This window comes from Neolamprologus brichardi, chromosome 18, assembly GCF_056152115.1.
Source record: "Neolamprologus brichardi isolate AB-2024 chromosome 18, ASM5615211v1, whole genome shotgun sequence".
In the NCBI taxonomy this organism is placed as follows: domain Eukaryota; kingdom Metazoa; phylum Chordata; class Actinopteri; order Cichliformes; family Cichlidae; genus Neolamprologus; species Neolamprologus brichardi.
Genome location: NC_142121.1, coordinates 13,095,424 through 13,114,542, shown reverse-complemented (window position 1 = coordinate 13,114,542; position 19,119 = coordinate 13,095,424). Strand labels below are relative to the sequence as shown.

The window sequence follows — 19,119 nt, the reverse complement described above, 5'->3', positions numbered from 1 at the left end:
ACACAGGGCCTGGAAGGTCTGCAAGGGGCCAGCTGTCAGCTTCCGAGCAAATCACCCAACGAGCAAATCACTTCTAATGTGGACACAGCTTTAGAGTAGAGGGGTTTTCTCTAAACTCTAAACAGAAGACATGGAAGAATAAAGGCTTTTATGTGACTCAGGTGTGCAAAAGCGTACTATTATGAGTCCAACATGATGGCATGTTTTGCATTCTGAATTTTTCAGAAAAAAAAAAAGCATGTCACAATTTCATGGCAGTTTGATCCCCATCCCTACAGTTTTATAGTGCTTTAGTGTTTCATGGTTTAAAAGAAGATACCTCTGTAACCATTTTAACTTAAATTTTAACTTAAATAAATTAGCATTCAAGACCACAGCGTAGAAATCCAGAGCTTCATTAAAATGCAACATTTATTGTTAATGTAAAATCTTAATCTTAACCTACAGGTTACAGCTGACTGCAGCTTTCAGATAAACACAAAGTAAAATGCTTCAGTCAGGGAGAAAAATACATTTTTCCAGCACTGCACAGTCATCTTCTCAGTGGCTGAAGTTTGTAACTCTGAATGGATTTGTAGAAGCAATAAAACTGATTGTGCTATATAAATAAACTTGCCTAATGCCCAGGCGGTCGATATTGTTCTTCTCAGATACTAGCTGAGCATCTGATGCCATAATGATGATGATCATCATCATCATCACCAGAGCTTTCTTTGCATTATTAATGAGATGATGATGATAGGAGGAGGAATTAACACTGATTATGAGCTGTGGAAATGGAGTCATCTTCAGCTCATAAATAGACTCTTGCATTGCTGAAATGAACTTCGGTATCTGTTAATTTTAGTAGCCGCAACCAGCTGTCTTTATATCATTCTTCTTCAGAGCAAAAATGACAATTAGGAGCGCTTCCAGTTTTGAAATATGAACATTATTTTGTTCCAGAACTTTACTCTGAGCTCAGTGCTGATGGGATAAACTTTGCTGATGAATCAGCAGGGTCGAGGAGGAAACGTCTGCACTTCTATCAATCAAAGAAGAACAATTTGACTCAAATAACTACATGTGCTTAAGTAACTTAGCTTCATTTGGTTATCTTGAGTGCAGATAACTGCACTGGGATGAGATGACTCAATGCAATCTCAGAGGAAAAAGTGTTGTTTCAAAGACTTGAGAATATTTTATTACTTTATTTTTGCTGCTAAAGTGCATTCAATTAATATTTTCTCACATTTAAAAAAAAAAAGAGTAATCCGTCTGCTGGCTCACTGTGAACACAGTCTCATTCGATTTTTTGCTCACTTTAAAGCACAAACATCCACTGATTCTACATTAAAGCTGCTGCTTAAAGCCTGGTTGTTTTATTTTAAGATGTTTTAATAACCAGTGATTTTACATGATACACTGAGAGTTAATTACACTATATTTAGTAGTTTGGATTGTTAGCTTTCTAAAAAAAACCATTAAAAAACCCTATGTAAGTAGATAATATGCAAGCAAAACTTTATTTATATAGCACCTTTCAAGATATACAATCACAAAGTGCTTCACAAAAGTCAACAATGCATAACAAAATTAATAAATACTATGTATTTTGGGTACTTGCTTTTACAGCTTCTCTTTTATTTCCCAAGAGAAGAACAACATCTTCAAGATTTTATACCAGGTGCTCTTTCTTGGGACTGGCACTATGAGTACACTAGCTTGTGACTATACATATTATTTAGATGGCTACTGTTAGAGTGCCAGGGAAGTTCACTGGTCCCTACATCTGTTAAAGTTTACTTACCTATCAATCTTCAGGAACTAGACTTAAGTGAACTTGAGAGGTAAAGTTTCAGCGTTTTATCCCTAAACTAAAGGCCTTTGTCTCCTTCCCAAGGAGATTGGAAGGCAAACTTCATACCAGAAAACTGATCGATAGAAAGGGTTACATCAATAAGTTAATCGCTCCTTCATCGAGAAGGTTAAGCGACTGATAACACACAGTTCTGCCCAGAGCTGTGGCTGTGTGGTGCAGACCATCCACTCAGCTTAAACACTTCCATTCATAACTACTGAGTAGAGTCAGTTGCAAATAAACAAATTTTAGCTCAGGACCCACTCATTTTTCATTGCCAGTGGTTATGTCATCTGTTATCATTTGAAGTTGCCAAAGATCATTGACTTCATATGGTCTCTGGTCACCATGCTGCTGCTGTCGCTTCCTGTGTAGATAGCCCTAAAGACAGGAGGAGGAGCGACAGGAACACAACACACCCACACAACAAAACCAGGTTTGCTATTCCCATAAAAGCAATTGGATCATTAAAATTAATGTTACTTGTCATAAGAAGCAGTGCAGTTTCACTAATGGTTCAGTTTTGTTTTCACTCACCTACTGGGTTAGGTGTAGGGAGGGGAAAAAAATGTAATTCGGGTTAAAGCATCATCACTTTTCCATCATCCCTGTTAAAAGGGTAGCGCATTTACACCAGAGGTGCCTGATGTGTTACAATGTGATCCAAACAGGTCCTGCCTGAGCATCTTTGTGTGAGGAGCTGGTGGTTAGACCGGTTTACTGCTATCCATCACAGCACAGATGCCAAAGGATAACCTGTGTGCATCTGTTTAAAAATAAAAATGAAAAGTATTAAAAGTATTTCACACCCAGCCATGAGGAGGGGGCTCACTGATCCCTGATGAAATTTTTATTACAAAAACAATAACATCTGATCATCACCAATGAAGTAAAGTTATTAGTAATTTACTGCATGTCTTCCCTTGCTCTGTCCCAGCTTTCATGTCCATTCTCCACTGTTCTGACGTATTAACGGCTCAAAAACCCACCAAGAAAAAAAGGAAATATAAATAATAAGACGAGCACTAATTGTTCTTTGCACATTTAGTGCAGCTGTGAGGTACATGTCAAAGGCTGTCTGAAATACGCTGCACTGTGCAGACACATTTGTTTTTTTTAGTTCCTCTTAAAGCTGTTCAGTGTCCTTTGGCGGTGCTCAGCTTCAACTCTATTTGTTTTTAATCTTTTCAGGAAAAGCTTCTTTGTGCTTATTTTCAGTGGACTTTGCTGAGTTGGATGGGAGTTTGATATGATTAACCACTTAACTGCGACATTTTGTTTTTTTTTATGCAATTTTGCAACACCACTAGGAAAAAGACCACACCAACTACACCTTCAAAATCAGTTTAGTCACACTGACAATTATGGGAACTTCAACTGTTTCCCTATATATTAGCATGACCCACTTGCAACTGCTGAGGCTTGGACAGGACCTTTGGATAGTTAAAGTCTGTATTTACTGACTTCTCAAGGATGACGGAGGTGAGTGGTTCACCACTGTTCTTACAGGCTTCAGTATAGACACTTTGGAGCTGATGTTTGGACAATCGTGAAGTGGTGAAATGCCTCGGTTTGAACTTTCCTGCACAAACAAACGAACAGTCACGCTAGCTTTTTTCAAGGATTGACAAGAAGTGTGAGAACAAGAAGAGCTGCAAGGACAATTCTCTCCTCCGCGCTCCTAAAATTACTCCCACCTTTACTGTTCATGTTTACTGCAGAGCGTCACTAACACCTTGGCTTTCAAAGGAATGGAGACAACGTGTGATCAGAGACGTGACAAAAAGAAGATTTCCAAGTAAGATCACACTAAGAGACGACTGGAACTTGTTTACTGATATGGTTTAAGACGTATTTCTAACCCTACCTTTGTATAATGACCAGCGTTTGCTGCTTTAGTTGCTTTTATCATGATTTTGAGATTGCACCTTCTGCATTATGAAATCTCCTTTATCCACGCTGAAAAAAAAAGGACACAGGCATCACACATACCTTTGTGGAAATGCCTCGTATTATCAAAAGGGATTATTTGTCATGTGATCAACTCTTACACACAGATAACATTTTCCATTTTCTACCTTCTATCGTTTTTTTTAACATGAGCACAGAATTGGGCCTCAGATAGAAATCACGTCCATTTACTGGCTTGATCCCTTTCATTCAAGTTGTGGCATCAAATAAAATGTTCTTCTTTGTTAAAAATGCCTTTTTGTTGCTGCTTTTGTCGCTACGGAGACTTGGAGAAAAGTGTCTGACTTCAATCTAATTTTAGTAACTTACGCTTCTCAGGTGACAGCTCCTGAAAAGATTACTTATTACTTACAAACTCCTTTCCAGTGAGCATCTTGGAGCTGAATGTTGTGTTGACTGTCAATCTTGAACCACTTTGCAATGACTCAAAAATAGCACCAGAGTTCACACCACCTCTATGAGGTCTGCTCAGCGTGCTTCATAAATGTAAGCTAGAACATCATTCCTTCTTAGCAAAAGGAAGCTTTCTGGTTGTGACTTTTTAAATTAAAAAAAACATAATATAACAGTTGTACATGAGATTGCAATCAATTAGATGAAAGCCAAACAAGTAAAAATCTAGTCCATCAGAAGAAACACAAAATGAAAAGGTAGATTTTCTTCCTCTGACTCCAGCTGTCACATTTTATGGAAAAATTACCGTTCATCAGTGAGAGATGCAGACAGTCTTCTGCTGCCACGAATGACACGATGTTCAGTTCTTTGTATAGCCTTGAGAATTCTGTGTAAGCAACATAACGTTGGACTTTGATAGCCTTGTTAGTTGTGAGCTCATAATTGCAAACGGTACAGAGTAAATATCGAGCACTTATTAGCAGTTAACAGGATTGAGAAGCCTTTTTTATTGAACACGTTTCCCTTTGTTTTTTTTCTTTTTGTTCCAGATCTTAAATCGCAGATTTTTAATTTCTTTGCCTTTTGTTTTATTGTTAGGAATGAGGAGCGCTGATTAGTAAGCTTTTGTTTATTGTTTTGGGCATTGTTCGGCTCAGAAGCAGATAAACCCAAACTGAACCTTGATTTGCCTTTTGCAGAGAGTAAACTCGCATATTATGTACATGTTAACAGCAACAAATCCATTTTAGACCGAATCAAATTGCCAGTTAAAGATCATATTAAAAGACAGACACATAATCTTTTAGTTTGCTTTTTTTATGCAATAACATAATTAACACTTTCTGCTTTGTAACAGGGTCTGATGTGGAAACAGTGCCATGATTATGGCGTCTGTTTCATAACCACGGTGCAGGTTTTGCGGTGGAAACGTGGTGATTTTTGACTGAAGACACATTTTTGGCATTTCAATTTGTTTCTTTGTTACACAGTTACATTCAAAAGGTGTGAAGATTGTGAAAGAACGCCAAGGAGATGGATACATTTACACCTTTTCAGTGACTGAATTCAAGTCCGAATGCTTCTTGGCTGCATTTGCTCTCTGCAATTTTTAGATCTGATAGTTATCCAGTTGGCCCTCTGGATACATGAAGTGGTTAGAGATTGCTAAGCTATTTGACTGCCGATAAGCAATCTGTAACTTTCCAAACCTGACATTCACACCCCATTCACGGTCAGCTGTGCAGGGACAAAGACAAGAGAGGCAGGATTTGTATCTCTTTTGCTCCTTTTCCCCCCCTTTTTTGATAGAGCCATTTCTTTCACCTTCACAGCGACTCAAACGCTGTTTCAGGAGACTGAATCCCATTTTTCCAATAAGATGCATCTTCCTCTCAGATTATGGTTATGGCAGCTCAGGACCGTTTGTCTGATACGGTCTGATAACAGACAAAGTCCCGGCAACTTGTTCTGGTTGAGCATTAGCAGGATAATGTCCACCATGAACATTCAGAATGCCTCCGGTGTCCAGACTAAATTCATACTGCAGGTTCAATTCCAATTGTTCCATCAGAGCTGTTCAGCTTGCATTAAATTACCATCTTAAACTGGCTTTAGTCACACTTGAGCAATTTCGACCAAGTGACCCTGACAAATCAGATTCAGGACAAAATTTGCATGTTGATCTGATGTGTTTCACTCATTTAGAAAACCTGACAAATAATAAAACAGCAAAGAAAAAAGCCTAATATCGGCCAGGTGATATGGATCATATGCACAATTTCCAGCTCAGTGAACAACATTTCATCTTAAATTGTTTTTGACATGGGCTGGACTATTTGCAGTGTCTCTTTTGCACTACAGAGATTTAGGTTCCCATGACAAGATGCTGGTATTGATATAATTTGATTTAATGCAGAGCTCCTCCATCAGAGAGGAAGCAAAAGGAGCCCGAAGCAGCTCTGTATGCACCCGGGAAAATTGCTTACTCTTTGGCACCTCTGGAAGTGTAATCAGTGAGCGGGATACCAAAGAAAGCCTTTGTCGAACAGCCATGACACCATCTCTTCAATGAGGGGAGGGGGGGGGGGGGTGATGGGATATACATCAAAGTCGCCTCTGTAATTGGGAGTGTTTCGACTGAAGGGCAGACAACGTGGTACAGGAAATGATTTAATGTCACATCAGCAAAACACCGCAGGGCTACAGAAGCTGCCTCTGTCTTTTCGGCCGTCTGGTGCTTAAAAGTTAAAGTTTTTTCTGCAACTTTTCTTTTGTCTTTTCTTGTTTCACTTATAAACCTAAAACAGAGCTCTGCTCCTTTGCTCTGGTTTTGGACAAGAAGCACACTGTTTAGGCAAACCCCATGTCTCCATAATTAATAACCTTGGCATCCAATATGTTTCTAATCTGGAGAAGGAATGCTCATGGCATAGAGAAGGAGACTATGCCAAATACAAAAAAAAATAGTTGGATCATTTCTCTCTCGCACCATGGAGGGCACGCTCATTAATCATGCCTAAAGAGCTGAGTAATGTTGCGGGCCTCGTGTGTCTGTGGAGCCAGATGACGGAAAAGCAAAGAAATTCGGTTTTATTGTAGTGCTTCTCGCCAGCCGTCGTCTTCCATTTGCTCTTAACCATGACAACGGCAGCAGCTATCATCTATCTCCTGATGTTGTGCCACAAGGTATGATCCATTTATCATAGTTTAACCTTTTCAGATCCTTTGCTGCTCTCTCTGGCACTGAATGACGAAGGTGCTCCACATGCTAAAGCCTATCATCTACCAAAGATTAAAAGGCAGAGAAGCTTTAAATCACCATTCAGCTCATGGCATAAGCCTCTGGAAATCTTCCCTCCACATCCTTTATGTTAAAATGTATAACTTGACCAGTGATTCCCTAACCACAGAATGCCAAAAGGCACGAAGTGCAAGATTACTCCATTGAGGGAATGCTTATCGAGAGGCAGTATCCTCTCCCCGCCACCCCACCCTTCACCAGTAATTGCTTTCCAGGCCTGCGCCGGAAAGAGCCTGGAGCTGTGTTATGTTTGGCGGGAGCAGAATACTCTGGAGATAAGTTGAATTCCAAGACTATGCTCCAATTGGGACCACTGTGGCATAACGAAACCACTATTCTCCTCTCTTCAGTCAGGAGAGCCGTTTTAGTATTCCAACATTGTCTTTGCATAAAAATAGCAGTTATCTGTCACTGATGTTTCCTTCATTTTGTGTTGTAATTTAAACCCTGTGAATGGTACAAAGCACAAAGACAGAACTCTCTCACACACACGCACACACGTTTGTGCTCTTTTTCCACACAGCCCTGCAGACTTCACAAACACTGTTAGTTCACATCAGATGACTACAGAGTCCTTGGCCATAACGGCCTAATTGGGGAGTTTTTTGTCTTGCTTTCCAGCTGGCTGATTGCAGAGCGAAATCCTAATGAACGGTGAAAAATAGCTTCGTTGCGCAGCGAAGATGTGGCTGTCTGAGATGAAATATTCAAACGTCTCACTTCTCCAGCTGTCACTAAAGCTGCGTTTGGGGGAAGGATGCCTTGTCATGTCTCCTTGGCACAGATGGCTTCGCATGCTCATGCCTTCAAGCGAAGTGTACCTAGTCAGAGTATATACAGCCCTGATATGTCTAAAAAAATCCACTCTGACCACAGTTTGTGCTGAACAATCTGCTTTGTAAATTTCGTGTTCTGTCTCAGTGGGATTGCCTGCTGCTGCCGCACAACAGTTTCTGTTTTTTTGGCCATACTGGAGCTGCGGCTCTGAGGACGGCACAAATAAACGAAAAATACTAATATTACAAGATTTGGTGAGCTATTATGATTCCCTGAGGAGCAATCAGATATTGCCACATAAGCGGTGACATTTTTGTCGTTAGTGAAAGTCAGTGATAGCTTTTGGATAAATTTTAATGAACGTGGATCCTCATTAATTTGCCCAATTATTTGAATTTCATCACAGACCACCATAAGGCAACACACTGGTTTATGACTTATAAAACTGATGAACTTCCAATTAAGTAAGAACCTTTGGGGCTTAAAAAAAAGCCACCACAAAAGTACTAAAAATGCTAAAAGGTGGAAATCCAACATGCAAATTTCAAAACTAAATTCTCACATCAAGGTGGGTACATACATCTTTTATGTACAGTCTGTGGTCGGGACACCAACACTGCTGAGTGTGTAAATAGGAGAGGCAGAAAGCATGCGATGAAATGACATTAAATTATAGGTTTAAAATGTCATCAAAACACTACTTTTCTTTGTCTTAAGCAGAACACTGATTTGCACTTCAACATGTTGTCAGGATGGTGAAGGTGGCGATGAATAACATAAATTTTAAAAAAAGCAGCATAGTAAGTCAGAGCTGAGACGCGAGCGGGTGGAGGTTACATTAACTGCAACAAGCACAACCTCCAACCTAACATCAGCTATTGACATGTCCAGATCATCAGCTTAGAGACCCCGGGGCGCAAATGCGTGATGCTCCCCAGCAAGCTTGATTGACAGAATAGTTTTAAATCATTATAGAGGAGACCTGGCCTCATGAATGCCATTTTGCTAAGCATTTTCTCAACTTTAATATTGACTCCATTGAACTTCACACTGAATGAAAAATCACCTTTTTTATTTGCTAAAATTCCTGTTGAAGAAGTCAAGGTTTAACTTTTTTTAAATAAAGATCATTTGGGGGAATTTACCTTGATTTCAGAGAAATGCTGGCAGGCAATACAAATGGGAAAATGAGAGATTCTGCTTCTCTAACAATTTCACTCAATAGGTCATCTGTGTAAGCTGCTATTACATAATATAATAGCCCTTGAGCAAGTGGATATAAAATGCTTGCTGGTGCCATCATCTTTTGATGGATTGAAGCTCGGCACCCGAGAAACCTTGAGAGTGGAACATTTTAATGTGTTTAATCCTGAAAATGGTTTTAACCCAAACCATGATCTTCATCCAAATATTAAACATGTAGTTTAATGCAGTGGTTCCCAAACTTTTTTTGCTAGGCCCCCCTTTGTTTTATAAGAAAAATGTTTGCGCCTAAAAATCAAGAATGTGGGATACTGTTTGTCCGTGATTTGGAGAGCCCAGTGCGTGCTCCCAACGCAGGGAAAACCAATTTTGCAGGGGAGACCTACCTTGGCACTTATGCAGGTGAAGCCAAAGGGAAGATATGCTTCACCATATTTTCTAGTCTTTGGCTTGGAAGGAAGTTGGTTTGGAAACATGTTTGGCGATGCTTCATTTCCTGCTTTGCGTTTGTGTGGAAGCCCTGTCAAAAACCTGTCAATTATGCTAGCAGTGTCCAAACGTTCTTTTTTTTTTTTCTCCTCTTTTCATACTGCTCCCCCCTCCCCCACCTCATGCAATGGCTCTGCACCCCCCTAGGGAACCTCACTTTGGGAACCTCTGGTTTAACGCCTGAACTCAGCTGTAGATGAAAATGAAAGTCAACAGTGGCTGAAATTTAAACTAGCCCTCAACATCAGTCATCCTGGACTTTCAGTATTCAGTCCCTTCAGTATCGCTCACATGTCATTTTACAGTAATGCAAACATAGGTGGAAATACAGTATATAAGGCAAAAACACAGTTTGCATAATTCTAACGAGCTTGAACGTCACCTTTATTCTTCAGCCTGAACTCCCATAGGCAGCTATCTTGTAATGTATTTAAGCAGTCTTCAGAAATAGCTCTCCAGGCTTCTTGAAGGACATCCAGAGCTCTTTGTTGGATGTTGGCTGCCTTTTGTTCCGTTCTCAAGATGATCCCACACTGCTTCAATATTGTTGAGTTCCAGGCTCTGGGGAGACCAATCCATGACTGATAGTGTTCCACTGTGGGTTTTTCTATCCAGGCATGGTTGCATTGGCAGTGTGTTTCATTGAAATTTTAAAAGATTAAGCTATTGCCAATCATTTTATTACGGTGGATCAAAATCTGATGGCACTTTTCTGCAGTCATATTTCCATCAATTTTGATAAGATCCCCAACACCACTGGTTGAACTGCAGCCCTATAATGTGACACGTTTTACAGATGAGTATAGACACTGAGTGTTGTACCTCAATTCTGACCTCCTCTGTACATACTGACAAAGATTTGAACCAAAAACATCTAATTTGGTGAGACCTGATTTTCAGTCCAGTTCTTGTGTAATTTGGCATACCTTAGCATTTTCTCCCCGTTTCCCTTCCTTATTAATGGTCCTTCCACTGATACAATTTCTGAAGAGGCTTCAGGGTCAGATGCATCTCTCAGGTTCGCCTACTGTAGATAGTTTTCTTTAGGCCTGCCACTTCTTCTTTTGTCCTCTACTTGTGCAGTTTAAGGACGCACTTCACATAGTCCTTTACAAAGCAGCATTTTGGTGCACAAATACTATTATATGCCCATCAGACTGTTATTGTTGTCATTTTTAGTAAATTCATTAAAAGACAGGCTGCTAGTAACAAGTTCCTGAAGATGTATCACTTCTTCATTGTCTGAGTTATGTGGGGGTTTTTTAAGTTTGAATGGTCATTATTAGGTGGCCATAAAAATCAACAAAAACATTAATGTAAAAATGGTCAAGTACAAGGCCGGGACTAAAAATGAGGGGAAAGCAGCCAATGTCCAAAGATACATTAATAGACTTCCAGAAAGCCTAATGAACTATTGCTGAAGACCACTTAAATACAAGGTAATAGAGGCAAAATACAAAGAAATGAGAGGTGGCACTTAACTGTAGATGAAAGAAACAAATAGTTTATATTGGAGAACATCAGCTACTCAGCGACCAGGCTGCTTCTCTTGGTTTTGACCTTTAATCACATGAAAAACACAATATGCATTGTGAAACAGGAAAAATCCACCTGTTTCCTTTCTCTACAGCCACATATAAATACCTGAGCCTCCCTTTCTTAACTCCACCTGACATGCAGGATATCACTTTTTACAAAATTTGCATGTTTTTTGGTGTCAGGAAGGCAATCAGAGGAAGACAGACACTTTCTTGTCCTCCCATCTCCACTGAGAGACAGACAAGAGTGGTTTCCAGTCCTCCTCCTCCTCCACCACCTTCTCACTGAGAAAATAAAAAGCAGGATAGTGCAAGAAGAAAGGAAACCCTTAGGGATTTCACTCCATCTTTCACTTCTGTGTCAGTTTCTGCCTCCTCCTTCACTCTCTTGTCTCATTCTCTCAGGCTGAACCTTTCCTGGCTCCTATATTCTCTTTTATCATTCTCTTCGTCCTTCCCCTTCCCCAGTTTTGTCCTTTTCTCTCATTCTCTTTGCCCTTACTCTACAAGAGTTTCTTTCCCTTTTCATCTCCACCCTAAGTTTCTTTCTCTGCTTTCTTATCTGGTCACTCTCATTCACAGCACAAGTCCAGGCCCACCAATGCTGCTGTGTAGCTCAAAAATAAATTACCTTTCACTCTGAACTGAATCAAACATGTGGTGTTGAAAATTCTGGCTATGAAAGAATTAATGGATTTCAAATGCATATATGCATTTATTTATTCATCTATTTATTTCAAAGATGGTTCAAACAGTCATAGAGAAATCATTTTAAGGACTCTGGCAAATGCTTTAGCATCTTGGCCAAGTGTCTGCAGAAGATATATAAGATTCCAAATGGTTTCTGGGCTGTCATGAGTTTAATACTCTGGTGGAAGATAAAGTGAAGCGGTCAAAGGCTGACTGACACTGCGCCCGTGTGCCAGCCAGCTGATATCTTGGAGAGATCAATATGGCGGCGAGGTCAGCAAGCAAAGATGAGGAAGACAAATGTTCAAGTCAGTATTTTTTTTTCCTCCCCAAACAATGATCATTCAACACTGCAGGAGAACACATTTGAGACAAGGCCAACAACTTTTACCCTTTAATACACACAGAAAAACCTCAGCCACGTTTTCAGGTACATAAAAAGTTCACGGAAAGTTTTTGAAGACTTTACCGTGCTGCACGCTATAGCAGCCTGCGCATTCAGATCATAAAGTATTGATTGGAGTTTGCAGTGAGAGAACAAGACGGGTGACATAATAGCAGGTTTCAAGCAGCATAAATGATGTTCAGTGGTGCTCTGGCCCTAATTGATATCCCTTGTTGCCAAAATGTCAAAAAATCTATTGCCAAGAGAGAAAATAAATTAGTAGTTTACTTATGATGCTCGGCTGCTCCAGTTCACTTGAGGAAAATCAATTCTCATCCCTAGCTGGGCTTACTGACGCATTACAGACAAATCCTCATCAAATCAAAGCATGCATGGTCACTGAATATTGGCATTTGAGGCATTGAGGAAAAAAAAGATGGTGCTGCGTGCCCTGGGTTTCCGAAAATATGACAGCAATGACTCATTTCGTATTTACTTTTGCTCTGCTTGACTTTGGAGAGATCTATGTGACCTAGCTGCGCAATAATTCCGAGTCAGAGTCAAAGAGCTAAAGAGCCAGTGGCGCATTGACTGCACCTCTGGGTAAATACTAACCCTAACTGCATTTGAATGTTTTCTATTAAACGAGGTCCATAACCCACGCTGGTTCAATCAAATTCACAACATTAAAAGTTTTCCCATATTTGAAAGAAGCATATTTAGCCCAAATCTCACAGATATAATACAATTAAAGGTTGGACTCCAAAGCAGAATAGGAGTGCCTGGCACAAATGTATCTACTTCTTACATGCAAATTGTGGTCTGGACTCCAGAGTGGACATGGACAACTATCGCATTTGCAGTACTGGTAAATACTGCATTAGCTTTCTGCATAGAGAGGTGTGTTGTAAGGCTGCAACCACACATCCTTCTCTTTACAAAATCGTCTTCTCACCTTAACTCTAAAACCAAGTTTTTTAACCACTCTTAAAGAAGTAATGACTCAAAAAGGCCCTCTGTATATAAACCACCCTGGAAGTCAATTACAAGCTTCAAACTCTTTAACTGGGATCTTTGTTGCATGTCACAAATTTCCTGCCCGCAGCGCTTTACTATCACTGTAAGGTAAGAAAAGATCCAAAATACTAAACATGAACTACAAGAAAAGAAACAGCCTTTTACTAAATGTGTCCACAAATTTAAGGTGTAAAACTCATGTTGAGATACCACAGACAGAGAAAAAGTGTGAATAACAGTGATTGCATATTAAACAAATAAAATTTGCATGTGTTATTAACAGATTCAGCCATAATGTTAATTTCCTGTTTTGTTTTGAAGCCATTTGGATAATATGGTGAAAGTGTGGATTTGGCCAAATATCTGACTGCTGTTCTGCTCGGTTTTAACAGCATAACCAGAAAACCAAATAACACCTTTAATTTTAGACAACTGAGAAAAATGTCATCACATCTAATAAAAAACATTTAAAATATGATAAATTAATAACTTTGGGATACTAATTTGACACAACCTAAAACATAATGACTTAAAACCCTTTTGTTTTTAAAAGCAGCCGATAAATCCTTCCCTTGAGAGATATAGAGAGAGAAATGGAAGCCTAAATCAGCATGTCAGTCATGCTGTCTTCATTCCTGCCACACATGGGCTGACTAGAAACACAGATAGGAAATCACCATGATGACATGTAAAGTAAACACACCCAAAAGGTGACAAACGTGCATTTTCTGTAGAGCAGAGCTACTCGGAGGAAAAACTCACGAAGAAATACAAGCAGCATGTCTCCTGAGAAAACTGCCAGCTGAACTTTTCAGGCAGCATTAAAGGTTTCCACACTTGTTGGTTTCTGCACCGGTGAGATTTCTTTTAGTGAATAATAGTTCTACCATCTGTTGCCAACCTCCATTACTTTGTCACAAGATTAAATGACTCTTCAGATCCCCTGGTGTTTAATTTAGAAGAAGTTCATTTACCAACTCGGCTACTTTTTTCTGATGTTCAGGAACAGTGGGTTGACTCCCAGATGTGGCTGGAACATACTCACGTTGCATATTTGTCTCATTTGTACAGCCACAGCCTCATCTAAGAGCAGGTCCAATTACTCATATGTAAATCAGCCTATGACATAATCTGATGACTTAATACTTGTTTTCTAGCAGGTAGCAGATACTTTTTTTTAAGACAGAGATGGCAGCACAAATTGGCCTGTCACTCACGGTGTCTTCAGTCCTGCCGCTGACGGATTACTGTATGGGCCGTCTGGACACAAGCCCAGCAGAGCTCAGGGGGCCAGAGAAGTGACTGTTCTTGTTTAAAACTCAATTAAACAACCACTCAGATGCAAAATGACTGCAGATGTAAAATTGCTAGAAAGAGGTGGAATGACAAGGAAAGGATACAAAATGACTACAGCTGCACAAAGTGACAACAAAAAGATTTAACGTGTCTGCTGAGAGACTAAAAATTACATCAAATATATTAAAAATGGCAATAGACCAATGCAAAAATAACTACAGAAACAAAATAACAACAGAGGTACAAAATGACTACAAAAATAGGTAAAATTACTTCAGATGGATGCAAAATGTCTATAGAGAGAGTGAGAATCAGTAAAGGAAGATGCAAACTGATTGCAGAGACACAAAACAATGAGGGGAATTACAATGAAAAAGAATAGATACTAAATGTCTAGACAGAGGTAAATGGGCAATTATGCAAAATATATCAAAGAGGCATAGAACAATTAAACAGGTAAAATTCTATTTCAGGAATGCAAAAATGATAGAAGAGACACAAAATGACTCAAAGGTGAAAGAAAATAGCTAAAAATCAATGTAAAGCAGTGCAAAAGAGACTAAAAAATAAAATTCAGTTGAAAAGAGGACTACTGCAGAGAGGTGTGAAATGATAATGAGTGGAGCCTAAATTGCACTAGAGCAATAAAAAATGACAACTAGTGAAGGGATGCAAAAAGCCTATATGGATGCAAAATGAGCACAGATCGATGCAAAATGCGAGGGAAGTAAAGAAAAAAGGAAATCACAGCTAAAAAAAAAAAAAAAAGAAGTAATAAGAGTAATAAGGCATAATAGTAGAGGGATACAAAATGAGAACAGCAACTCAAAGTGATTAAAGAAGACTTAAAGAAACAGCAACTACAAATAGCCACAAATCATGTTGGTGTATTGCTCCTGCACATCTGAATGAATGATTGTGGCCAGAATGTTTCTCCAAATTTGTCATTCTTAAATCCAGCTGTTTCAGAACCCACCAGCCAAACCGCCTGCATAGTAGTGCGCTGTGCCTGCGCGCTTACTGAAAACGCCTTCACAAGGTGAATGGGTCTGCTTTACTTGCAGAGGCTTCGCTCCCCGGTACTCTCATTGATTGTTTTCTCCTGGCTTGGTAAACAGATGGCAGTCAATACAACCCCACAATGACGTCAGAGTTCACCTAGCTGCGGGTCTCCTGGGCTTATCAATTAGAGCTTAAGAATGCAGTCGAGGATTTCATTTGTAGCCTAAGCTGTTATTAGTAACGACAGGTGGGTATTGAATGTGGCGCAACGCAGCGCCGGAGAAAATTGTGATAAATGACAGAGGATGCTCTTTCTCTCTCTCTCGCTCTCTCTCTAAAGACAGCTACTGGTCGTCAGGACAAGAGGAAATTTGCGTGTGTGCAGCTCAGGCTGGGAAAGATTCAGTGCCGAAAAAAGGGGTTTGGAGAAAAGTAAAACTTTCAAAAGCTTTGATGCCTACTCTGCTGGGCATTCACCACGCGTCTAAAGCGAACCACGCGCCCGTTCTCTGCGTTATGAGACACGCACTCAGCCACATCTGTTTACCTTATGGTCGATGATGCTGCTGTATCCCTGGAGGACCGGGGGGTGAGGCTTGGCGACCCCGACGGAGGGTTCGGTGGGCCGCCGCAGCTGTTCATGCTGCCTGATGCGCGTGTCGTTGGCGTCTCTGGAAGCGCCGTTGAAGCTGCCGTTGTACACGAGGAACAAGCTGGCGCACAGGAGAAGCACGAGAAGCACGGCTACTCCATGGCGCTGACACAAAGACACAAGCAGATGCAGACAAATTAGCCAAGTTGCACCGGACTGAGTTTAACCTGCACCTACGGACTTCATGCAAGATGAGCGGCAGCAGCAGGCACTGGTTTGTCAGTAAAAGCCCAACTTCCTGTAATCCATGTCACGTGCGACCAAAAACTTAAAAACAGCTTTTATCGAACTATGATAAGGGCACAGCTAATGTTTACGACGCTGTCAGGCTGTTAATTATCTTCTTTACTTAGTTTGCATGCATTCATATTAATCATCAGGTGCGTTGAGGAGCACATGTGTACTGTAATTTACAGTAGGTGCCACACCTGAGAGGACACCAACAGTTTTTAAGTAAAAGTTCTAATAAAAAAGAAAAATAAATCACCTATGTCAATTCATGCCAATCGTACATGAACAGGATGAGCAGCTCACGGCACTTTCAATTTGTTTTCTTTTCTTTTCTTTAAAAAAATATAGTTTAGAATGAATACTTATCAGTTAATATTAAAGCAACACGGATATTGTTCACTTTCTACAGTGTATCCGTATTAAACGGGGACAAATCAAGCATCCTGTGCGCTGTGCTGTAGTGGAGCTTTAGTGCCAAACAGAGCGCACAGCTGGACGCCCATTGTTCTGATCCTAATCTTTTGATCCGACACTGTACGCCACAGCGGCGTTATGTCGATTAAAGCGCACTTGACAGAACAATGCTGGATTTAAAAGCGAGCACAAACAGTTTGACTGCGGGGTTACATGGCAAAACCCTTTACCATAGGTGTCTTCATTTTGCGGCGCGCTGTCTTATCGCTGCGGTTCAGTGCGTAAGGCTCCACTTTCACTCATGGTCCAGCGTCATCTGCTCGCCTCCCGAATGCACTCCAGTCCGTCCGCGTTGTACCAGCCCGCCTGCCTCTGCCCGTGTGTCTTCAGACTGGAGCCCAAGCGTAATTCATACAGAGGAGACCGCGACAGATGTTCACTGTTGTACCTCTGCTGGGTCTTAACGCCCCCCGAGTTCTTTAGGAGCCGGTGAGTGGAGGCGCAGCGTTTTTAATTAAACAGACTACCTGCAAAAGAGTGATAAGACCTATTTGCTAAACGTTATTTCCTGCTGAGCCATATTTGATGTAAATCTGCGCAATTAAACTAGAGTACAGTTAGCCCACTCTATGTCATCTTTTGACGTCTGCTGCATTAACCATGGGAGGGATTATAAAAACAAGAGAAGTTATGGCTTTACAGTGCAGACGTTATCTGGCACAACACCCTGAATGTCTGTCACTCAGTGGTGAAACCACATGTTCATTCGTGCGCTGTGTTTATGTTCAAACTACACTGTACTCGAGTATTTCAGTTTTTAGATCTCCTCATACTTCCACTGTAGACTAGAGATTGTAGATTTTACTCCAGTCTGCAAAGAATCCCATTCATCACGTCCTTCCTTAAGAAATTAGACTCTTAAGGCGGTGTTACTTATTAAACTACTCCATCACATCCAACCATAAGCTGCACACATTACTGCACCAGCAATAGGATATGAAAAAAAATCCAAAAGAGCCCATTTCTATAATTGTGAAGGACGCTTTTTTACTTTTACCCACCATTGTTGCTGAACTGCTTTAACCTGTAAAACTGTATTTAAGTAAAGTACTGAATCCTTCCTCTTCTCCATTCAGCGCATCAGAACACAGATTTAAAAACAGTTAAAATCTTTATTTCCTTTTCATTGTTTTTGAGTTTTCCACACTTTTTAAAAATGTAATTGATTTTACTTAATTTTCTCTTATTTTTAAAATTTGTTGAAAGCTAGGTGTAAAATGCCACCACACTGAAACCAATAAATAACCTAAAACTAAATACTTTTACATCAATATCATATCAAATTGAATCTGTAGTACAGTAATCCAGTGAACTGACAACGAGCATTAATGTATGGAGCGTGTCTGCAGGAATGATACACTGTTAAAAATAATAAAGAAACAGTTGATCATCCGAGTAGAAAACTAATTCTGTTAAACTTTAGGGAAATTGGTCTGTCCTATTAGAAACCAACAAGCATCATCAATCAATTTTACCTGCTTTGATTCAAATTAAAGTGACAACTGGATAGGTATTAGATTAAATCTTTTGTGTGAGGAGGAACACTAGGAGCGCTGCTGGATGCCTACAAAATAACCTCCAGTGGGATACCCAGAGGCTTTAATGAGGACATGACCCCCTTAAGCAGGACCTGTGCTTACAGCCCAGCACCTTGCAGTGTGCCTGGAATTCACCAGAAAACACCAGAATGGGTGCCCTGGAGACACCATGGAAAACATTATATTACCTGCAACATCTATGAGAAGAATAGGGTAGCAGTAGTGACCCTGCCAGTCCTATTGTTCTCTGGTGAATGCTAATTGAGCTGCACAGCGCTGGTGTATAAGCACAGGTACCACTGAAGGATATTGGGCCCTGATACCAGCCTTATGGAGTTGGTTTCTAACAGTTTGGTCAGAAACATACACATAAGAAACCCACTGGAGGTAATGTTGTGAGACTTTGGCTGTATTCCTCTCATTTCTCTGCACACAAAGGAGCAGACACCGGTCCTGCTGGTGGGCTCATGCATTTCCACACTCCTGCCTATTTCGCAGTATCACCTCCATGCTCTACAGACTGTGCCGGGAGAACCATATTATTCATAGCAATTATAGATCAATTTGTTTTAAGATTCTCTGGACTCTACGATGCCTTTGAAAACAATCAGAGGGCAAATGGTACTGTTCCTTTTGGGCACATCATAAGACCAGTAAAATAAATTGTTAACAGCTAGTTATATTTTCAGGATATACCAATAAAGTAGAGAAACAGAGATTCATGGACCTGCTTTGATATTTTCACACTAATATACACATAGGCAGCCATACATGCACTGCATGTCCATGCATACACACATACATATATATATCATATTGA

At 40.2% G+C, this 19,119-nt stretch overlaps 1 protein-coding gene across 1 annotated transcript in view; it reads right to left on the bottom strand.

The window, feature by feature from the left end:
* st6galnac5a (ST6 (alpha-N-acetyl-neuraminyl-2,3-beta-galactosyl-1,3)-N-acetylgalactosaminide alpha-2,6-sialyltransferase 5a) overlaps nt 1–17,076 on the bottom strand; it is a 59,064-nt gene extending 41,988 nt beyond the window's left edge. The window contains exons 1-2 of the mRNA XM_006792330.3: nt 16,932–17,076; nt 15,952–16,161 (exon numbers count right to left, since the gene is read on the bottom strand). Of these exons, the coding sequence (XP_006792393.1) occupies nt 15,952–16,161; nt 16,932–16,946 (225 nt within the window). The 5' untranslated portion in view covers nt 16,947–17,076. The remainder of the gene's footprint in view (nt 1–15,951; nt 16,162–16,931) is intronic.
* Between the last annotated feature and the right edge of the window lie 2,043 nt (nt 17,077–19,119).